The following is a 15,313-nucleotide window of genomic DNA, read 5'->3' on the forward strand; positions in this document are numbered from 1 at the left end:
ACATGGTTTGGCTCACAATTTAAGTGGTTATAAATATATTATATATACACATGGTATAGTGGTATAAATAGATTTATAAATATACATCACTCTTCGCTACACCTTGAATGCTGACTTGTCATCTTTGGGCTTAGCAGAGGAAAAGACAGACGGCACACATTCTATCTTTCGGGAGCACACTTGGTTTCTCCTCTAGAGTAGCGAATCATTAGATAAGACATCACTTCCTGCACTACTGGACACACTCAATGAGGTAATTGTTGTTGAACAGCTTTGCAATGCCCTTTCATCTTTAATTAAATTAACCATAAAATGTAAAAACACAAATACTGAGGAAAATCTGGGTTTTACAGAAAAAAAATACAATTGATGTGTTGGGGATGGGAATGTGCATTGCCTGCTTTTACCCTAAGACAACAAGAATACCCGTTTCTCGTTTTTTTTTGTTTTGTTTTGTTTTGTTTTTAAAGAGTGGCCTGAGCCTATCTACCTCAAATCCTTCCTGGTAGAGCACCATGTTTGTGCAATTTTGACATAACAACAACAAAAAATCCCAATAACAAAACAACACCCAGACTCAAGCCCCCAAACCTCACACATACAAAACCACCTGTGCTTTGGGAAAATTTTGCGGTGGTTTTAAACATGGCATTTTTGTCTTATTCACATTGTCAGATAATACATTGAGATGGAAAGGTCACGTGACCACGCCGAATGGTCACATGCTTTGGGATGGGGTGACCCTGCTTTTTTGGAGAGGAAGACGGGTTGGCGAAGCCTTCCTGTCTCCTTTCTGATAAATCCTTGGCAAGGGGGAAAAGACTCGGAACTATCTACAGAAACACACAAGATTCCCTTTCTTAATTCTTCTACTGAAGTTATTATTGGGTAACTGCACACATTCCCCCCATTACACAATGCTGTTCAAATGACAGATCTTATGAGTTAACACATCAACTGTCTAACTTTGGCAATACCAAACCTCATTTTCAAACCATTATTACAGAGGGAGGTCAACCGAAGTAATGTATTTGTTTACTAAATTGCAGGTACTTAAACAGATGTGCAGAAATTATCTACAAAGAATGGCCACAAGACAAAACTATAACATTTATAACTCAAATTACAAGGAATTTTTCCAGTCATTGTAAACTTTTTTAATTATTGCTTTTTGAACGATAAATTGTATAATAAATTACGAAGGATTATCATTGAAAAAGTAATTATGGCTAGGCAATAGTCTTAGCAATGGGAAGGCTATGCAAACATATCCACACAAATATTCAAAATACACAGGTTCAAATATATAGATTGGGGTGTAAATAAGTATATATAATATGTATATATATTGTCTTTTTCTCATTTATGCCCTGAGATTTCAGTAACTTTGGAGTTCCTGACAGCAGATGGTTTCCCCTCACCTCTCTGGAATTAAAAAATGCTATATATTCTTAAAAGGATTATGTAAACAGGTGAATAGGAATAAAGACAGAAAATGTGGACTGTGCCTTAAAATTGTAATTTATTGAAAAGAAAAGGAAAAAATCTCAGTCACTGCACACAATTACATGGAATGATGACACAGAAGAAGCAATTCAAAGAGTTTTGAACAAAATTTCCGTAATAGAAACTTAGTAAAGACTTCAATACCCTCTGATTCAGTGGCCTTCATATGTCATGACAATAAACTGTTAGGAAATTTTGGTTTTAAGGAAAATAATGATATTCTGTTTAATACACAGTAAAGACCTCAAAAATTTGGGATTATCTTTTTCTAAAATAATAGTCTAAATGTTTGGATAAGATGGTTTTACATGGAAGACAGGAAAATTTTAGAGAATGGAATTTTCAGTCACATCTGTAAATAGAAAAACAAATATGTGGTTAGGTTTACTACATATTTTGAGTTGAAGAGACACTTTTATGATATGCACATTTTAACTGTCATTTTCTCTTCATTTTAAGATAAAATTCACAATGTTATTTGTGCTTTCCTGTTGCTAATAAATATATCCATTTCTCTTGATTTTTAAGTTTTGAAAAGAATTTATTAGTAGATAGTATTTTCCTTTGCAGTAATATAAAATATATGGCAGGCTATTAGAAGATAAAATTTTCATGTGGGTCAGAATTTATCATTTACTTTAGTTTGATCTGTTGAAAAAGAAGTTTCCACCATTGAGAAAGGAAACACAATTAAAAGCTCCAATATGGTGGATGACGGTAATTTTAAAAAATCTGTTGATATTACAGTCTATTTGCCTGTTGAGAGATGATCATTTGGTTTCACTATGTCACTTGCTAAGGATTTCTACTGCAGTGATTTCTACTGGATACAACTGTTGGGTTCACCTGAGTCTTAAGGTCACATCTTCATAGAAAATTAGTAACATCCACACTTCTATATTTGTATAGGCATTTCAATATTATAAATTATATTAGTTAAAATTAGATATTTTTAAGTTGCTGTTTAAATATAGTATGACTAGGAAACAAAAAAATTGTAAATTTCTAAGCTAATGTAATTATTTAAGTGCTACTGTGTTCACAAGTAGCTACACTTCAACAAAAAGAAAAAAAATATATAGCCTACAATCATCTTTGTACTTTGCCTTCAAATGTAAATAAAATTAATGGTTAGACAGAAAATTTCCAAACTTACCAACAGCCATAATTGTGGAGTTCCTGAGAATTCTTAATTTTTCTGAAAGAACAAAAATTTTTAAAATTATTTGATCAAAATAGTCAGCAATAAAATTTTATTAGCTCAAAAAAATGACTGCTACTTATTTCCTGTGTCTATTATCCCAGAACTATACTTTGCAAAGATGACTATATTTAATCACCTTTAGAGATATGAAAAATAAGCATTGTTTTATTATTTTAAGTAAGCAAAAAGTTGGAACTTGAATTTAGGACTACTGGATACCAAAACCTGTGCTCTATTCTTATGTATATCATGGGTATAACCAAAAGAAAGGCATTTAAAGATTAATAGAAGTGCAAGGAGAAGAAAACTGAATTCTAAAATGGAACTCTTCATATTCTTTTTTGGAGAAAAGCTTATTTTCCCACCTCGTCAAGAATGAATTTCACTCATAGAATAGATAGCACTGCTCCACCTATTCTATTGGATTAACGTTAGCCATAGATGCCACAGAAGGTATTATCAATTTTCCGATTCAGAATGAGGCACTAAACACTGCTTTGCCATGTTGATTCTACATCTGTTTCTGTGGTACATTCTGTAAGTGATTTTGTTTTATGTCTTTTGGAGGAACATCAATATGCAGTAATTTAAATGAACTTACCACCACTGGGGCACAACATCAGCATTTTCAGTGTTCTCAGAGGCAATGGGTTTAGTGATGTCCAAGGATGGTGGATAAGCAATATATTGCATGATTTGTGCAGGAAAATACCAAGCAGCATAGGGATAAGCATCAAGTTGGTAGAATTGTTGGAAAGGCTAGAAGGAAAGACCATTGAAAAGCAACAGGGTATGAATAATTGCTGTTTTGAATCTCTGAAAATGAACTGTTTCATTAATTTCTGACATGGCTATTAGCAATACAAGAGATGATTACTCTGTGAAATCTCTGGAAAGAAAAAGAGTCAGAGTTACTTTTGAAGGTTGAATGAAGCTTCAAAATCAGAAGAAGCAACCTATTTGAAATACTTTTCATGTTAGAGACTTGGGCAGTGACACTGATTTTGCCAATCATATTACCTGGAGTCAATTTCTTCTAAAACACGTGAAACATTTTCAGCAACCTTTATAAGATTCACTAAATGGCAAGTAATGGTTGGAGAGCTCCATAACTAGTATGGAATTGACCTGCTTGTTCACAGGAATCAGAACCGTTATGGCAGCACATAGTACATAGTACCTACTTCTTGCCTTAAAAATGAAATCAGAATCCCTAGGAACACTGTGGAATCAATGGAATTTAGGGCAGGGGAAAAACTGGCATCTGTTATGTATTACTGACAATTTCATTTCATAGATGAGGAAACAAGATCAGAGAGTATTTTTACAGAGATGTTCAGTATCTCTCCAGATGGTTTCTTTAAAACAAAAGTATGTCTACCAGTTTGAGAGTTCAAGATTCCTAATAGAAACTGAGTTTTAGAAACAGATTATGAGCATAAAGATATAAAATTAAGAAATAAGTTAAAAGAGAAATTAATGTACCAAGGAGATTAACACTCTAATGCTTATGACTATAATACAGTGCTCTCACATCAACTAAAACAGACTAGAACAGATCCCATCCAAAGAATAGTGACAAGTAATTCTAATCTCTCAGATCAATGAATATAAATTATTGTGGAAATTGGGAGTGAAAAGTAACCATTGGAGAAGAAAACAATCACTTCCAAAGTGTGAGGCTATTTAAAAACAAACACATTTAAACTTTGCAGGATATTATTACTGTGCAATTTATTAAGCAAAATATTACCAATTGGAGGAGGTTGTTTTCATTCACTCTGCGAAGTTGTTGCTGTATAATAGTGAATAAAGCACATTTTGAGTTACTTATACATCTGGTACAATACATTCATTTTACAAAAAAATGAAATTTTAAAAAATTCACGGCCATGAATATAGCATCATCCATGAAATTTAGGAGAAACTGTATTCTATGTCAGAATTATGAAAAAGTTTCAAAACACTTCTTATTTTGCAACTTTAGAAAAAAAATTCAAACTATAGTTTGGAAAAATAAAGAATTTGTACAGTTCACATACTGAGGGAAAATAACCTACCAATTTTCTGTGTACATATTTTCTCTTCATGGCTATTTATTAATCATTTATTTAAATTTGATCTTTGGTAATTTTTTAAATATTATCAAATATGATTAGCAGAACAATTTTTCTTTTGGGATATATTTGTTAAAAAAAGAGAAGCACATATTATAAAAACATAACACATGAAGAAAATATTAAGATATTTTAGATTTAATAAATAATCTTACCTGGTCATGGATAGCTCCCTAAGGAAGAGAAAACATTTTGTTTTAGTCTACTGATTTTATTTATGTATGAATAATGAACATTTCCTAGGTGCTTTCATATATTTGGGGATGACTATGCTTAGCACTCAGGACTCAACCATGAAATACAATGAACACTTTTGCAAGACCAATATAATAATAATACTTGCTTATAGGCTTATAGCTTAGTCATATCATAGCTAAAATAATAAAATATATTATTCTGGTAATTTCTTAGATCAGTAAGGAAAAATTCAGTGGGGTACTGATATATTTAAATTTATTGGACTTTATTTTAAACACAAACAACTTGGACACTGATATCAGAGTAACAATTGGGGTCCAAATTAAGTTAATTATTGACTTTTCCTACATTGGTAACAGAAGAAAATGAAAAATGTCATTTTGCTAAATTAGGACAGGGCTTTTTCCCTAAAGTCCTAATTAAGTTGATTTATGTAACTAAAATAAGGGTTTTTTTCTCCTCCCAAGTGAATGACTTTATAATAACCAAAAAGATTAAAACTAAATGGTTGTGCTGATTTATGTTTTTAGTCTATCCATACACTGATCATAAAAAGAGCTTATGGTACTGTAGTTCAAATGCACTTCTTGATAAAAGACCTTCGTAATGTCAGAAGTTCATGAGCACAGTAAACTTTATAGAGACTGAGAGGGACCCCTGGGTGGCTCAAGAGTTGAGCATCTGCCTCGGCTCAGCTAGTGTCCAGGAGTCCTGGTATTGAGTCCTGCGTCAGGCTCCCCAGTAGAGAGCCTGTTTCTCCCTCTGCCTATGTCTCTGCCTCTCTCTCTCATGTCGCTCATAAATAAATTTAAAAAATCTATAGAGACTGAGAAATAAGGACAGGAGGAGAAGGAATGAACATTTTATTGGACTTGCTACAAGCCCCACTCAGGGCTAGCTGAGTAGGAGATTGTTAATTCAGTATTCAAATAACACCGGGAAGCAAGAATAACTATATTTCCATTTCACATACATAAGGAAACAAGTCCAGAGACAAGTTCAACTTGACCATTCTTTCTTACAGAGCTTGACAGAAACGTTTTGAAAGTTTAGGACTCCTGGTTCCTCCTATTTCCTTAAATGGAAAGTTTATTTGACACATCTGTGCTTTCATGAGCAGGAATGTTTATAGAATTCTCAACCAGGGCTGGACGTGGGAAAAGTCCTAAATATATGATAAAGTCCTAAATATAATGCATCATCAGAGAGACTGTAAGAGGTTTTGATGTGGAATTTAGGCAAAGTAAATTTTTCCATGGTTAGTAATTATGGATATGATAGTATTAATCCAGGCATAAACAGAGAGAAATGGCTCTGATAGTAAATATATAGATAATCATATGAATAGTCTTTCAGTTGTTAACTACCAAGGCTAGAGTGATTTCTTGAGAAAGTTGAATACACCTTTCAAAGTGAATCCAACTTAAAATTTAATGTATTTTAGTTCTGCAGAATATGATTTTGTATTATAAATAAAATATTACTACCTGCAGTTGGTTGTATTGGCTCAGTCTACGAAGCTGTTCCTATTCAAAAGAAAAAACATTCTCAGTTGCTTGGGTTCCATTCAGTACAATCCCATGAAGCTAGAATTCTACAATGTTTTTCCCAGAAGTAAAGAATGAGGAACTATTAATTGTACTTTAGTGTTAATTCTATCACAAATAATTTGGACTAAGTCAATTATTTTTTAAGACATTACAAAAGCTACTTTCTGAACTTATTTTTAACTTGAAATACAGATATAAGTGAGTATTCAGGCAATTTTACTTATAAAGTATCTTGTGTCAGAATTACTAAGAAAATTAGAAATGATTTTTGCTTTCTGATCAAAGATTTAAAGTTGGTCAAATGAAATCAAAATATTAGATGAACTGAGGGAAAAAACGTTGATGTTTCTGGTGTTGGCCACATTTATTGATCATTTACTTTATGCATGGATTTTTTAAACTGCTCTCACATCATTTAATATTTATTATTATTGGTCATTTTAGAATTTAGATTAAGAATTATAGCAGATAAGTAAACTGTCTGGGATGCCTGCATGGCTCAGTGGTTGAGCATCTGCCTTTGGCTCAGGCCATGATCCCGGGATCCTGGGAATCGAGTCCCACATGGGGCTCCCTCCCTGTGGGGAACCTGCTTCTCCCTCTGCCTATGTCTCTGCATATCTCTCTGTGTCTCTCATGAATAAATAAATAAAATCTTTATTTTTAAAAAGATTTTATTTATTTATTCATTCATTCATACATTCATTCATTCATTCAAGACACAGAGAGAGAGAGGCAGAGACATAGGCAGAGGGAGAAGCAGGCTCCATGCAGGGAGCCTGATGTGGGACTCGATCTCAGAACTCCAGGATCACACCTGAGCCGAAGCCAGATGCTGAACTGCTGAGCCACCCAGGTGTCCCAATAAATAAAATCTTAAAAAAAAAAAAGTAAACTGTCTAACATCACACACTGGTAAAAGGTAAAACTTAGGGGCAAATTCAAGTCTGGTCAAATCTATAGACTGTCATTTAAATACTAGTCTATTCAGATCTAAAGCAGACTATGTAATACAAATATTCAGCTGAAAATATGATTTAAATACCTGAAATAAAAAAGTTGTTAGTGTTACTTTCAGAGAGGGATCAGTCAATAACTAGAGTCCATCAGACAACTCATTATGGATTAGATTTTAGCAGGTAATGAGATGGAGAAATAATTTACCAATATAACATTCGTATTCCTTGGTACATTTGCCTTTGATAAACTTTTAATGAAATTTTACCAGATAGCGTTGATAGAGTATGTCTTCTCTTGGAATCTGCCTCTGCTAAAAAACAAACAAACAAACAAACAAACAAACAAACAAAACATATACATATATGTTGTTTAAGTAAATTGTAACATATCTTAGGATACTAGTATTTTTTAAATTTAATATATCTCACCTCAGTATTATTGGGAACAACTTCCTTCAAAAAAAAAAAACAGAAAGAAGCACACTTTTAATTTTGTGACTTATTAATTTATATTTAAGGTAAGAATACTATTAACTAGACACTATTACTAAATAACTGGTTAACTGATTTTTAGCCACAAAATAATGCATTACTGAGACAAAATAAATAATTTGATATAACATGTTATATCCAGATTTCCTTTTCCCTTCTTCCTGCTGTCACCAGGCAGATTATTCAGAATGTTGAAGGTGGTTATAAAATATTCACCTTTATTGAATTTACAGAAACCCCACATAACTGGATTGGTTTTATTTTATAATTTGCATGCAGGTCTCCCAAAGTTAATAAAAGGACTTCATCACCTTCTATGCCTGCTACTGTTTTTCTTTAGGCTAACAAGGGACAAGGAATTTGTGATTAATTAACCTAAAATTGGTTGATTTTTACACAGGATATAACATGTTTACATTATTTAGAAGCACAGTCATTATTATACTTTTTAATGACAAGATTGAGTTCTACTAAAATCTGTTAAGGGCAAGATAACTAAGAAAAAAAAAACATGTTTGGACACCACAGATGGCCAGATAATGATTGTCCAAAAACAATTCTGTAATTTTGTCTCTGATAAATAGTTCTTTTCTTACTTCTGTTGGGTTGATACTCACATGTGATAGAATTTTGAAAGAAAGCCACATACGTAGCACCTTGTGCAATGAGACCTTATAAAATATGTAACCTTCATGGTACAATAAGCTTTCATAATGTTTCTTAAGTAATTGGGATATTGAATTAACATCAAAATCATTTACCTCGCTTGATGAACTGCTGCTGGATTGCCTTTGCTAAGAAAAAGAAAACCAATGTTACTGACCATGAGACTTTTAGAATTGGAAGGAAACAAGTTCTACACTTTCATACTGGATTGGTAAGTCTTGGTTTCAGGTTTGAAAAAAGTGATGTGAAAAGCTTAGGGCCAATGTAATGCATTTTTTTGGATTGTCAATTTTATTTAAAATAGATGGTGGGAAGAGGATAATAACTTACCCAATATTTTAAAATGTTTTTATTAAAATAAACACAGATATATGATGGAGTAGGATGCAAAATACATATGGATTTTTGTGATAAAAAATGAAACTTGGGGAAAAAGCGCTATTGAGCAGAGCTACTCAGAGTTCTGGGTTCAGTGTTTATTCTCATCTACCTTTGGAACTACTTTGATGTGAATAAACTGGAAACATTAAAATACTACAACCAATTTCAGTATTGAGCTAAAATGACATTAGCTCTAAAAGCATCTACCCTTTGGAATATGCAGTTTTCCTTCTAAGCCATGTGTGTTATAATTTATATATGGATATAATTTTTGTTCCCAAATACAATTTTAAAAGATTGATTTTAATACTCAAATGACTGTTCATCTCTTGGGAGAGTCGATTAACCATATATTATGGACTAACAGATGTTTTTTCCCTATTTTTAGATTGGGTAGCATAGCCCATCGATCCCAGGTGATTGCTGTAATAGATTTTTTCTGCCCAAGGACTACCCTCAACATTGAATGAGCTCATACTCTGGAAGGCAGAGGCAAGCTTTTGTTGGAACCTCATGGTTCATTTTTGAACATCCATGCACATTTTGCTTTTTACTCTTATTTTAATAAATAAGCAATGTTTTCATTGATTAGCATTCAAGTGCCATATTCCCTCTTTCAATTTTAACTTTATCCAGCATGGCATTGTACATTTTTGGATATAATAGGACTGTTTGAGAAATTAAATCTCAATCACTTTGAGAAAATAGTTTTGCTAAGATAAAGCATACAGAATACACTACATATGATATGTAAGTGTGGTGTTTATTGAAATAAAGGTGTCTTACCTCAGGGTCTTCCATGACCTGTACCTTAGGAAAAGAGAAGTAATTTTATGTTTCATGATAAATATTCAAATGTAACATAATAGTTACTAAATAAAATAGCCAAGAAATTAGAAAATTGAGGCAATAGCCAAGTGATCAGAAAAACAAAAAACACCTGTGTCATCTCTTAATACCAAATCTATTAAAAACCTAGTAGACAATCCAGATTTTAAAAATCATGTTTAAATAAACTGAATAATCAACTGTGACTACGTAAAACATTCTTGGAGCAGATATATTCCTTTATGTAATGTCCCAAATGAGGCATTTCTTCAGCTTTAGCAACAAGTGCAAACAATTGGCCAGCACATAGCTGTATTCATACATGCACACATTCCTTCCTTCCTTCATCCATCCATCCATCCATCCATCCTAATGTTTTGTCTCCTCGTAGCTATAAAGTAATGGCAATAAAGTCAGTATTCTTTATAATTCTCAGTAGAATTCATTAGTTATTTTGAATTTCTGACTGAAATGTTCAAGTAAACTATAAATGCCATGGAAAAATTAAATTTTTTCTGAATTAAAACAGTTTTCCTACTTCAAGACTACATTTTTTTTGCCACACTATTTTAAGAAAATTTTTGATACCTTGATTCCTTCATTCTGTTTTTCTCTCAGAAGTTCACTCTATTGAAGCTAAAAAAGTATTGCTTATAAGCAATACTTTATAAAATCTATTTTTGAAAGGATAAACTTTTAAAATCATTTAAATATCATTGGTGTTCCTAACCCTGCTCAGTTCACTGAAGTATTCCTTAGGGATAGAAAAGAAAAGAACAATGTTGTGAACAGGGACATAAATGAATGAACATCTATAAGAAAATGTACCTTGCATGGTGATGCTGTAAGTTAAAAAATAAATGTTTTTATGAATGTACTAATATTTCTTGCTATATCACTTCCAACATTAGTTTCTCTTTGCTAAGTGTCCTTTGCTTAAGCTGTATGAAAATATTCACTTAAAATAATTTTTAAAAATTGTCCCACTACATTTTACTGTTATCTTTCATCTTGTTTTAGTTATAGTTCTGAGTTCTCTTGATCTCGTTTCTGTCTGGTTCAATAAGCCGAGCATCTATTTCCATAAAAAGGCAATAAATGCACAGCACAACACTTGCTTCTCTACAGTATATTTTGTGGAGATCTTCTTACCTCTCTTAGTTCTCTTGGTGTAGGCTAGAAAGAAAGAGAGAGAAGGAAGAAAAGTTACATTAAAAATCACTCAAGCAAAGTTGGGCTGCCTATCAAACTTAAAATAGTGGTCTTCAGCAATTGCACTGCTGGGGATTTACCCTAAAGATACAGATGCAGTGAAACGCCAAAACACCTGCACCCGATGTTTCTAGCAGCAATGTCCACAATAGCCAAACTGTGGAAGGAGCCTCGGTGTCCATGGAAAGATGATGGATAAAGAAGATGTGGTCTATGTATACAATGGAATATTCCTCAGCCATCAGAAATGACAAATACCCACCATTTGCTTCAACGTGGATGGAACTGGAGGGTATTATGCTGAGTGAAGTAAGTCAGTCGGAGAAGGACAAACATTATATGGTCTCATTCATTTGGGGAATATAAAAAAATAGTGAAAGGGATTAAAGGAGAAAGGAGAGAAAATGAGTGGGAAATATCAGTGAGGATGACAGAAATGAGAGGCTCTTAACTCTGGGAAAAGAACAAGGGGTGGTGGAAGGGGTGGTGGAAGGGGTTTTGGGGTGACTGGATGATGGGCACTGAGGGGGGCACTTGACAGGATGAGCACTGGGTGATATGCTTTATGTTGGCAAATCGAACTCCAATAAAAAAATACAAAAAATAGTGGTCTTGAAGTAAAATTTCTATTTGTGTTTTTTATTTGGCAATTAAGTCACAAAACTATACAAAATACAACACATAAAGGGATATCATTTTAGAGATAAAAAATGTTCCATCGTTATGTTTTTGGAAGTTGTGTGTTCTACCTAGGTTATGCAAAAAAAAACCATGAGTGTTTTGCAAAGAAGCAAATGCATAAGGTACAAACTAAAACAGCTCTTTAATATTTGAATATCTGGTTTTAATATTCTTTGTGGGTGCCTGGGTGACTGAACGAAAGGAAGATTTGATCAAGCCAAGTGAAAAATCATTTATAAACTAAAATTAAAGTAAATTTCCCAGAAAAATGCTTGTCTTTAAGAAGGATAAAAAGATAATACTCACCAGAGCAAATCTGAGAAACTGTCTTTCTCTGAGAACTTCCTGTCAAATTAAATTGTGAGTGATAAAAAATGAAAGATACCAAAAAAGGAGCATGTTTGTCCATTTGAACACGTTATCAATTTTAATTAGATAAAGTAACATATTTCTTATGGTAGAAGAAAAGGTAAATAGTTCTAGTTTTATGATCTAATTTTTAAAACTAAAGAGACATTCTATTTGGTTCCTTTTTTTACGAGGCCTAGAGATTTAGTAAGTCTATGCTTAAAATCTTAAAGGAGGAATTGAATGAAGATTTAATCAAAAGAGAGATTTGAGTGAGTAATCCAAGTAACTGAGTACTTGGACACATATGAAGATAAATAAAATTGGAGTGAAAAAGACATTCATTATCATTCACAGCTAACAGAAAAGTTTGGGGACTGGGGTGGGGGTCGGGGTGGAGCAAAACCTTACCTCTCTGCTATCTAGCTCATTCTGCAAAGAATATAAAATAAATAAATAAATAAATAAATAAATAAAAAGGGTATTAGTTCAATCAGTGGACAGAGTGGAGAATTAATGGCTCATGCAGAAATGTGTGGTAGAGGTATCTAATTCAAGATCCAGTGTGTAAAATGAAACCAAATCATCAATCACATGTTAAAGTACAAGTAGAAGAGAAAGAAGCAAGAATACATTAAAATAAATCATGTTAACATATTCTGTTTATTTCTCTTGAATATTAAGGTTTTTATTTACTATAAACATTATGTAAGTCCATGTGCCCTCTTCTCTAAGAAAGTTTGTGAAAACAAATAAAAACTTGTGGGCACTTGAACTGAAGATATTGTAACTCAGTGAATGTGAAACTGTTTTATAGAGAAGAGAAGAACAGGCCTAGAATCTACCAATACATTATCACTTAAATTCCATAGTTAGAGTTCTTAGAACATAGAATAGAATACTCACTTGAGTGAGTTCTGGGTGTCTAAGAGGAAGTTTCTGTGAAAAACAAAAGAGAATTGTAAAACAAAGCAAAACAAAAAAAGCAATTAGAATGCAATAATAATAATAATGTCACAATATACATACACTATGAATTTAAACATGGCTATTTAAGAAAGGTTCATATTTTAATAGCAAAATTTATCTGAAACCAAGTTTCCCTGGTTTGTTTATTTGGTAAGGAATACTGAGACCTGTTATATGTCTACAAATTTGCTAATTCTGTAATGGATCCAGGGAAAGAGTCTAAGTCTATTCTTTGATCTTATTTATTGTGTTGTGCAATATCTTGTTTTTTTCTTTTTGTGCTTTTCATTTTTTAAATTTTTTTTATTGAATAGTGCTTATATTTCAAGCCAGACATTTTATTTAGAGTTGAGGCTTGTGAAGCATTATCATAGTTTTAATATCAAGACTTTAATTAGAGATCTTCCCATGCTTTAAGATTATTATTCTCCATATTTTATGTTTGATAAGATATCAGGTCATTTCTAACAAGAATCTACAACCTTCTAAATTCTTTGCTGTACTCACAGGCCTGGCAAGAGCAACAGCCACAAGGCAGGTAAGGATGAGAAACTTCATGATTGTCAACGCCTATGTAAGAGAAATAAAAAGAAGTTAGATCTTATACAAAATGAAAAAGGAATCCTTGATTTTCCAGCAAAGGAAATTTTACGCTAAAATAAGTTCATTTGAGAAGTGGTATTTTAATTAACATGATTTTTAAAATTTTGCTATTCAATATATATTTAGTTTATGATTCTAGTTATCTTGCTCAGTGCTTGCTTTAAGAAATATCAATTTCTTACCAATAATTTTATCTACTAACATTCTAAAACAAAACATTTGATTCTTGAATATGGTAATATGGTTTTGTCAGAGAAATAGAGAATAATCAATATTTAAATATAATTTTAAAAAAACCCAAGCTTTCCCATCTAGAGCATCAGATTTGCAAAATGGATAATAAATGAAAATCCCCTAAGAGCTAGTATTTAATTTTATCTGAAAATTTTGGAAAATGTCTTCCTCCTTTAAACCTATTTCAGAGCATCTTGCTCTTTCAGAATCTTCATAAGAAATGATATCAGTGCATTATGTAGAAACTATTAACCTCTATCAATTTTTTTAAAAGAATCTTCATATTTAGCTACACTGATAATATCCATGACTTGGCTGTATGAAGATGACTGGATAGAATCATATGATTCAGGTGCCTTGTTGTGTTTGATTTCCGGAGTTCCATCAAATTGCAGTAATCTATAATTGCTGATATTTATATGCGGTAGAAAAATAGTTTACAGATAATTTTTTTAAGATCATATGTGCAATTTGTTTATGCCTTAGTCAACAAGCTAATACTGACATTTTTATGTATACTGAGCAGTATATATAAAATGTAATATCTAAACATACTAGTAAAGAAAGTATATTTATAAACCCAAAATGAATTTACTATCTTTATCCATTTGTATCCTTCCAAATATTCAAATTTAACCATCTTTACAAAAGTTGTCTTTTATATCTATCTTTGACATAACCTTTATATAATTAATTTTATTAACAAAATGCTATGAAATAAAACTGGTCTTGAAATATTCTACCCGAAATAGTCTTTGTTACAGTAATTAAAAAGACCAGAAAGTATTTTGCCTAACAAGTTTCTATTGAATTGGGCGAAATAATTCAAAATACTTCACCATAGTTTCTACTGAAATTATGTATCTACTTTTTCAATATACAAGGTTTTAGTTACTGTCACTAAAAAATAATTTGGCCTTTACAAAACTATATTAATTTCTCACCTAAAGATCTGATATGAATGGTGTCAAAATTTGCAAATGCATTTTTAAGCTACCAGTATATCATAAGAAGGTATCAATATTTGCAAACACACAGAAAAGTTTCAGATGCATCTTAATGAAGAGTGAAAGAGATTAGACAATGTGAGATCAAAGTAGTTTTGCTAAATGTAAAGACAATACCTTGAACCCAAGACTGGAAAGAAGCAACCTTGGTTGATGATCAAGGTGATGGCAGATGTCTTTGCTCCACAGCTATTTAAATCTAGTGATTAGTAAAATGCTAATTTTGTGGTTTCAGTTCAACCAATAGGTTAATTTAAATTCTAAGAATTCTCCTAGAAATAGGAAATTAATTTTCAGTCCAAATTCTCTCTCTATAAATTCTGAGGAATGTTTCCAACAAAGGAGTGATTCATGCTAT

At 32.1% G+C, this 15,313-nt stretch overlaps 1 protein-coding gene across 1 annotated transcript; it reads right to left on the bottom strand.

Moving 5' to 3' along the window:
* Positions 1-1,509: 1,509 nt before the first annotated feature.
* On the bottom strand, positions 1,510-15,105 carry CSN1S1 (casein alpha s1). The gene is made up of 16 exons (XM_055315293.1): positions 15,073-15,105; positions 13,619-13,681; positions 13,049-13,081; positions 12,554-12,574; positions 12,101-12,139; positions 11,054-11,077; positions 9,860-9,883; positions 8,788-8,820; positions 7,964-7,987; positions 7,801-7,845; positions 6,513-6,551; positions 4,983-5,000; positions 4,464-4,505; positions 3,312-3,469; positions 2,663-2,704; positions 1,510-1,858 (listed from the first exon to the last, which is right to left on the bottom strand). Coding segments are annotated over exons 2-15 (552 nt in total). The 5' UTR covers positions 13,670-13,681; positions 15,073-15,105; the 3' UTR covers positions 1,510-1,858; positions 2,663-2,703.
* Positions 15,106-15,313: the final 208 nt, after the last annotated feature.

Source organism: Nyctereutes procyonoides, unplaced genomic scaffold (assembly GCF_905146905.1).
Source record: "Nyctereutes procyonoides isolate TBG_1078 unplaced genomic scaffold, NYPRO_anot_genome, whole genome shotgun sequence".
In the NCBI taxonomy this organism is placed as follows: Eukaryota; Metazoa; Chordata; class Mammalia; order Carnivora; family Canidae; genus Nyctereutes; species Nyctereutes procyonoides.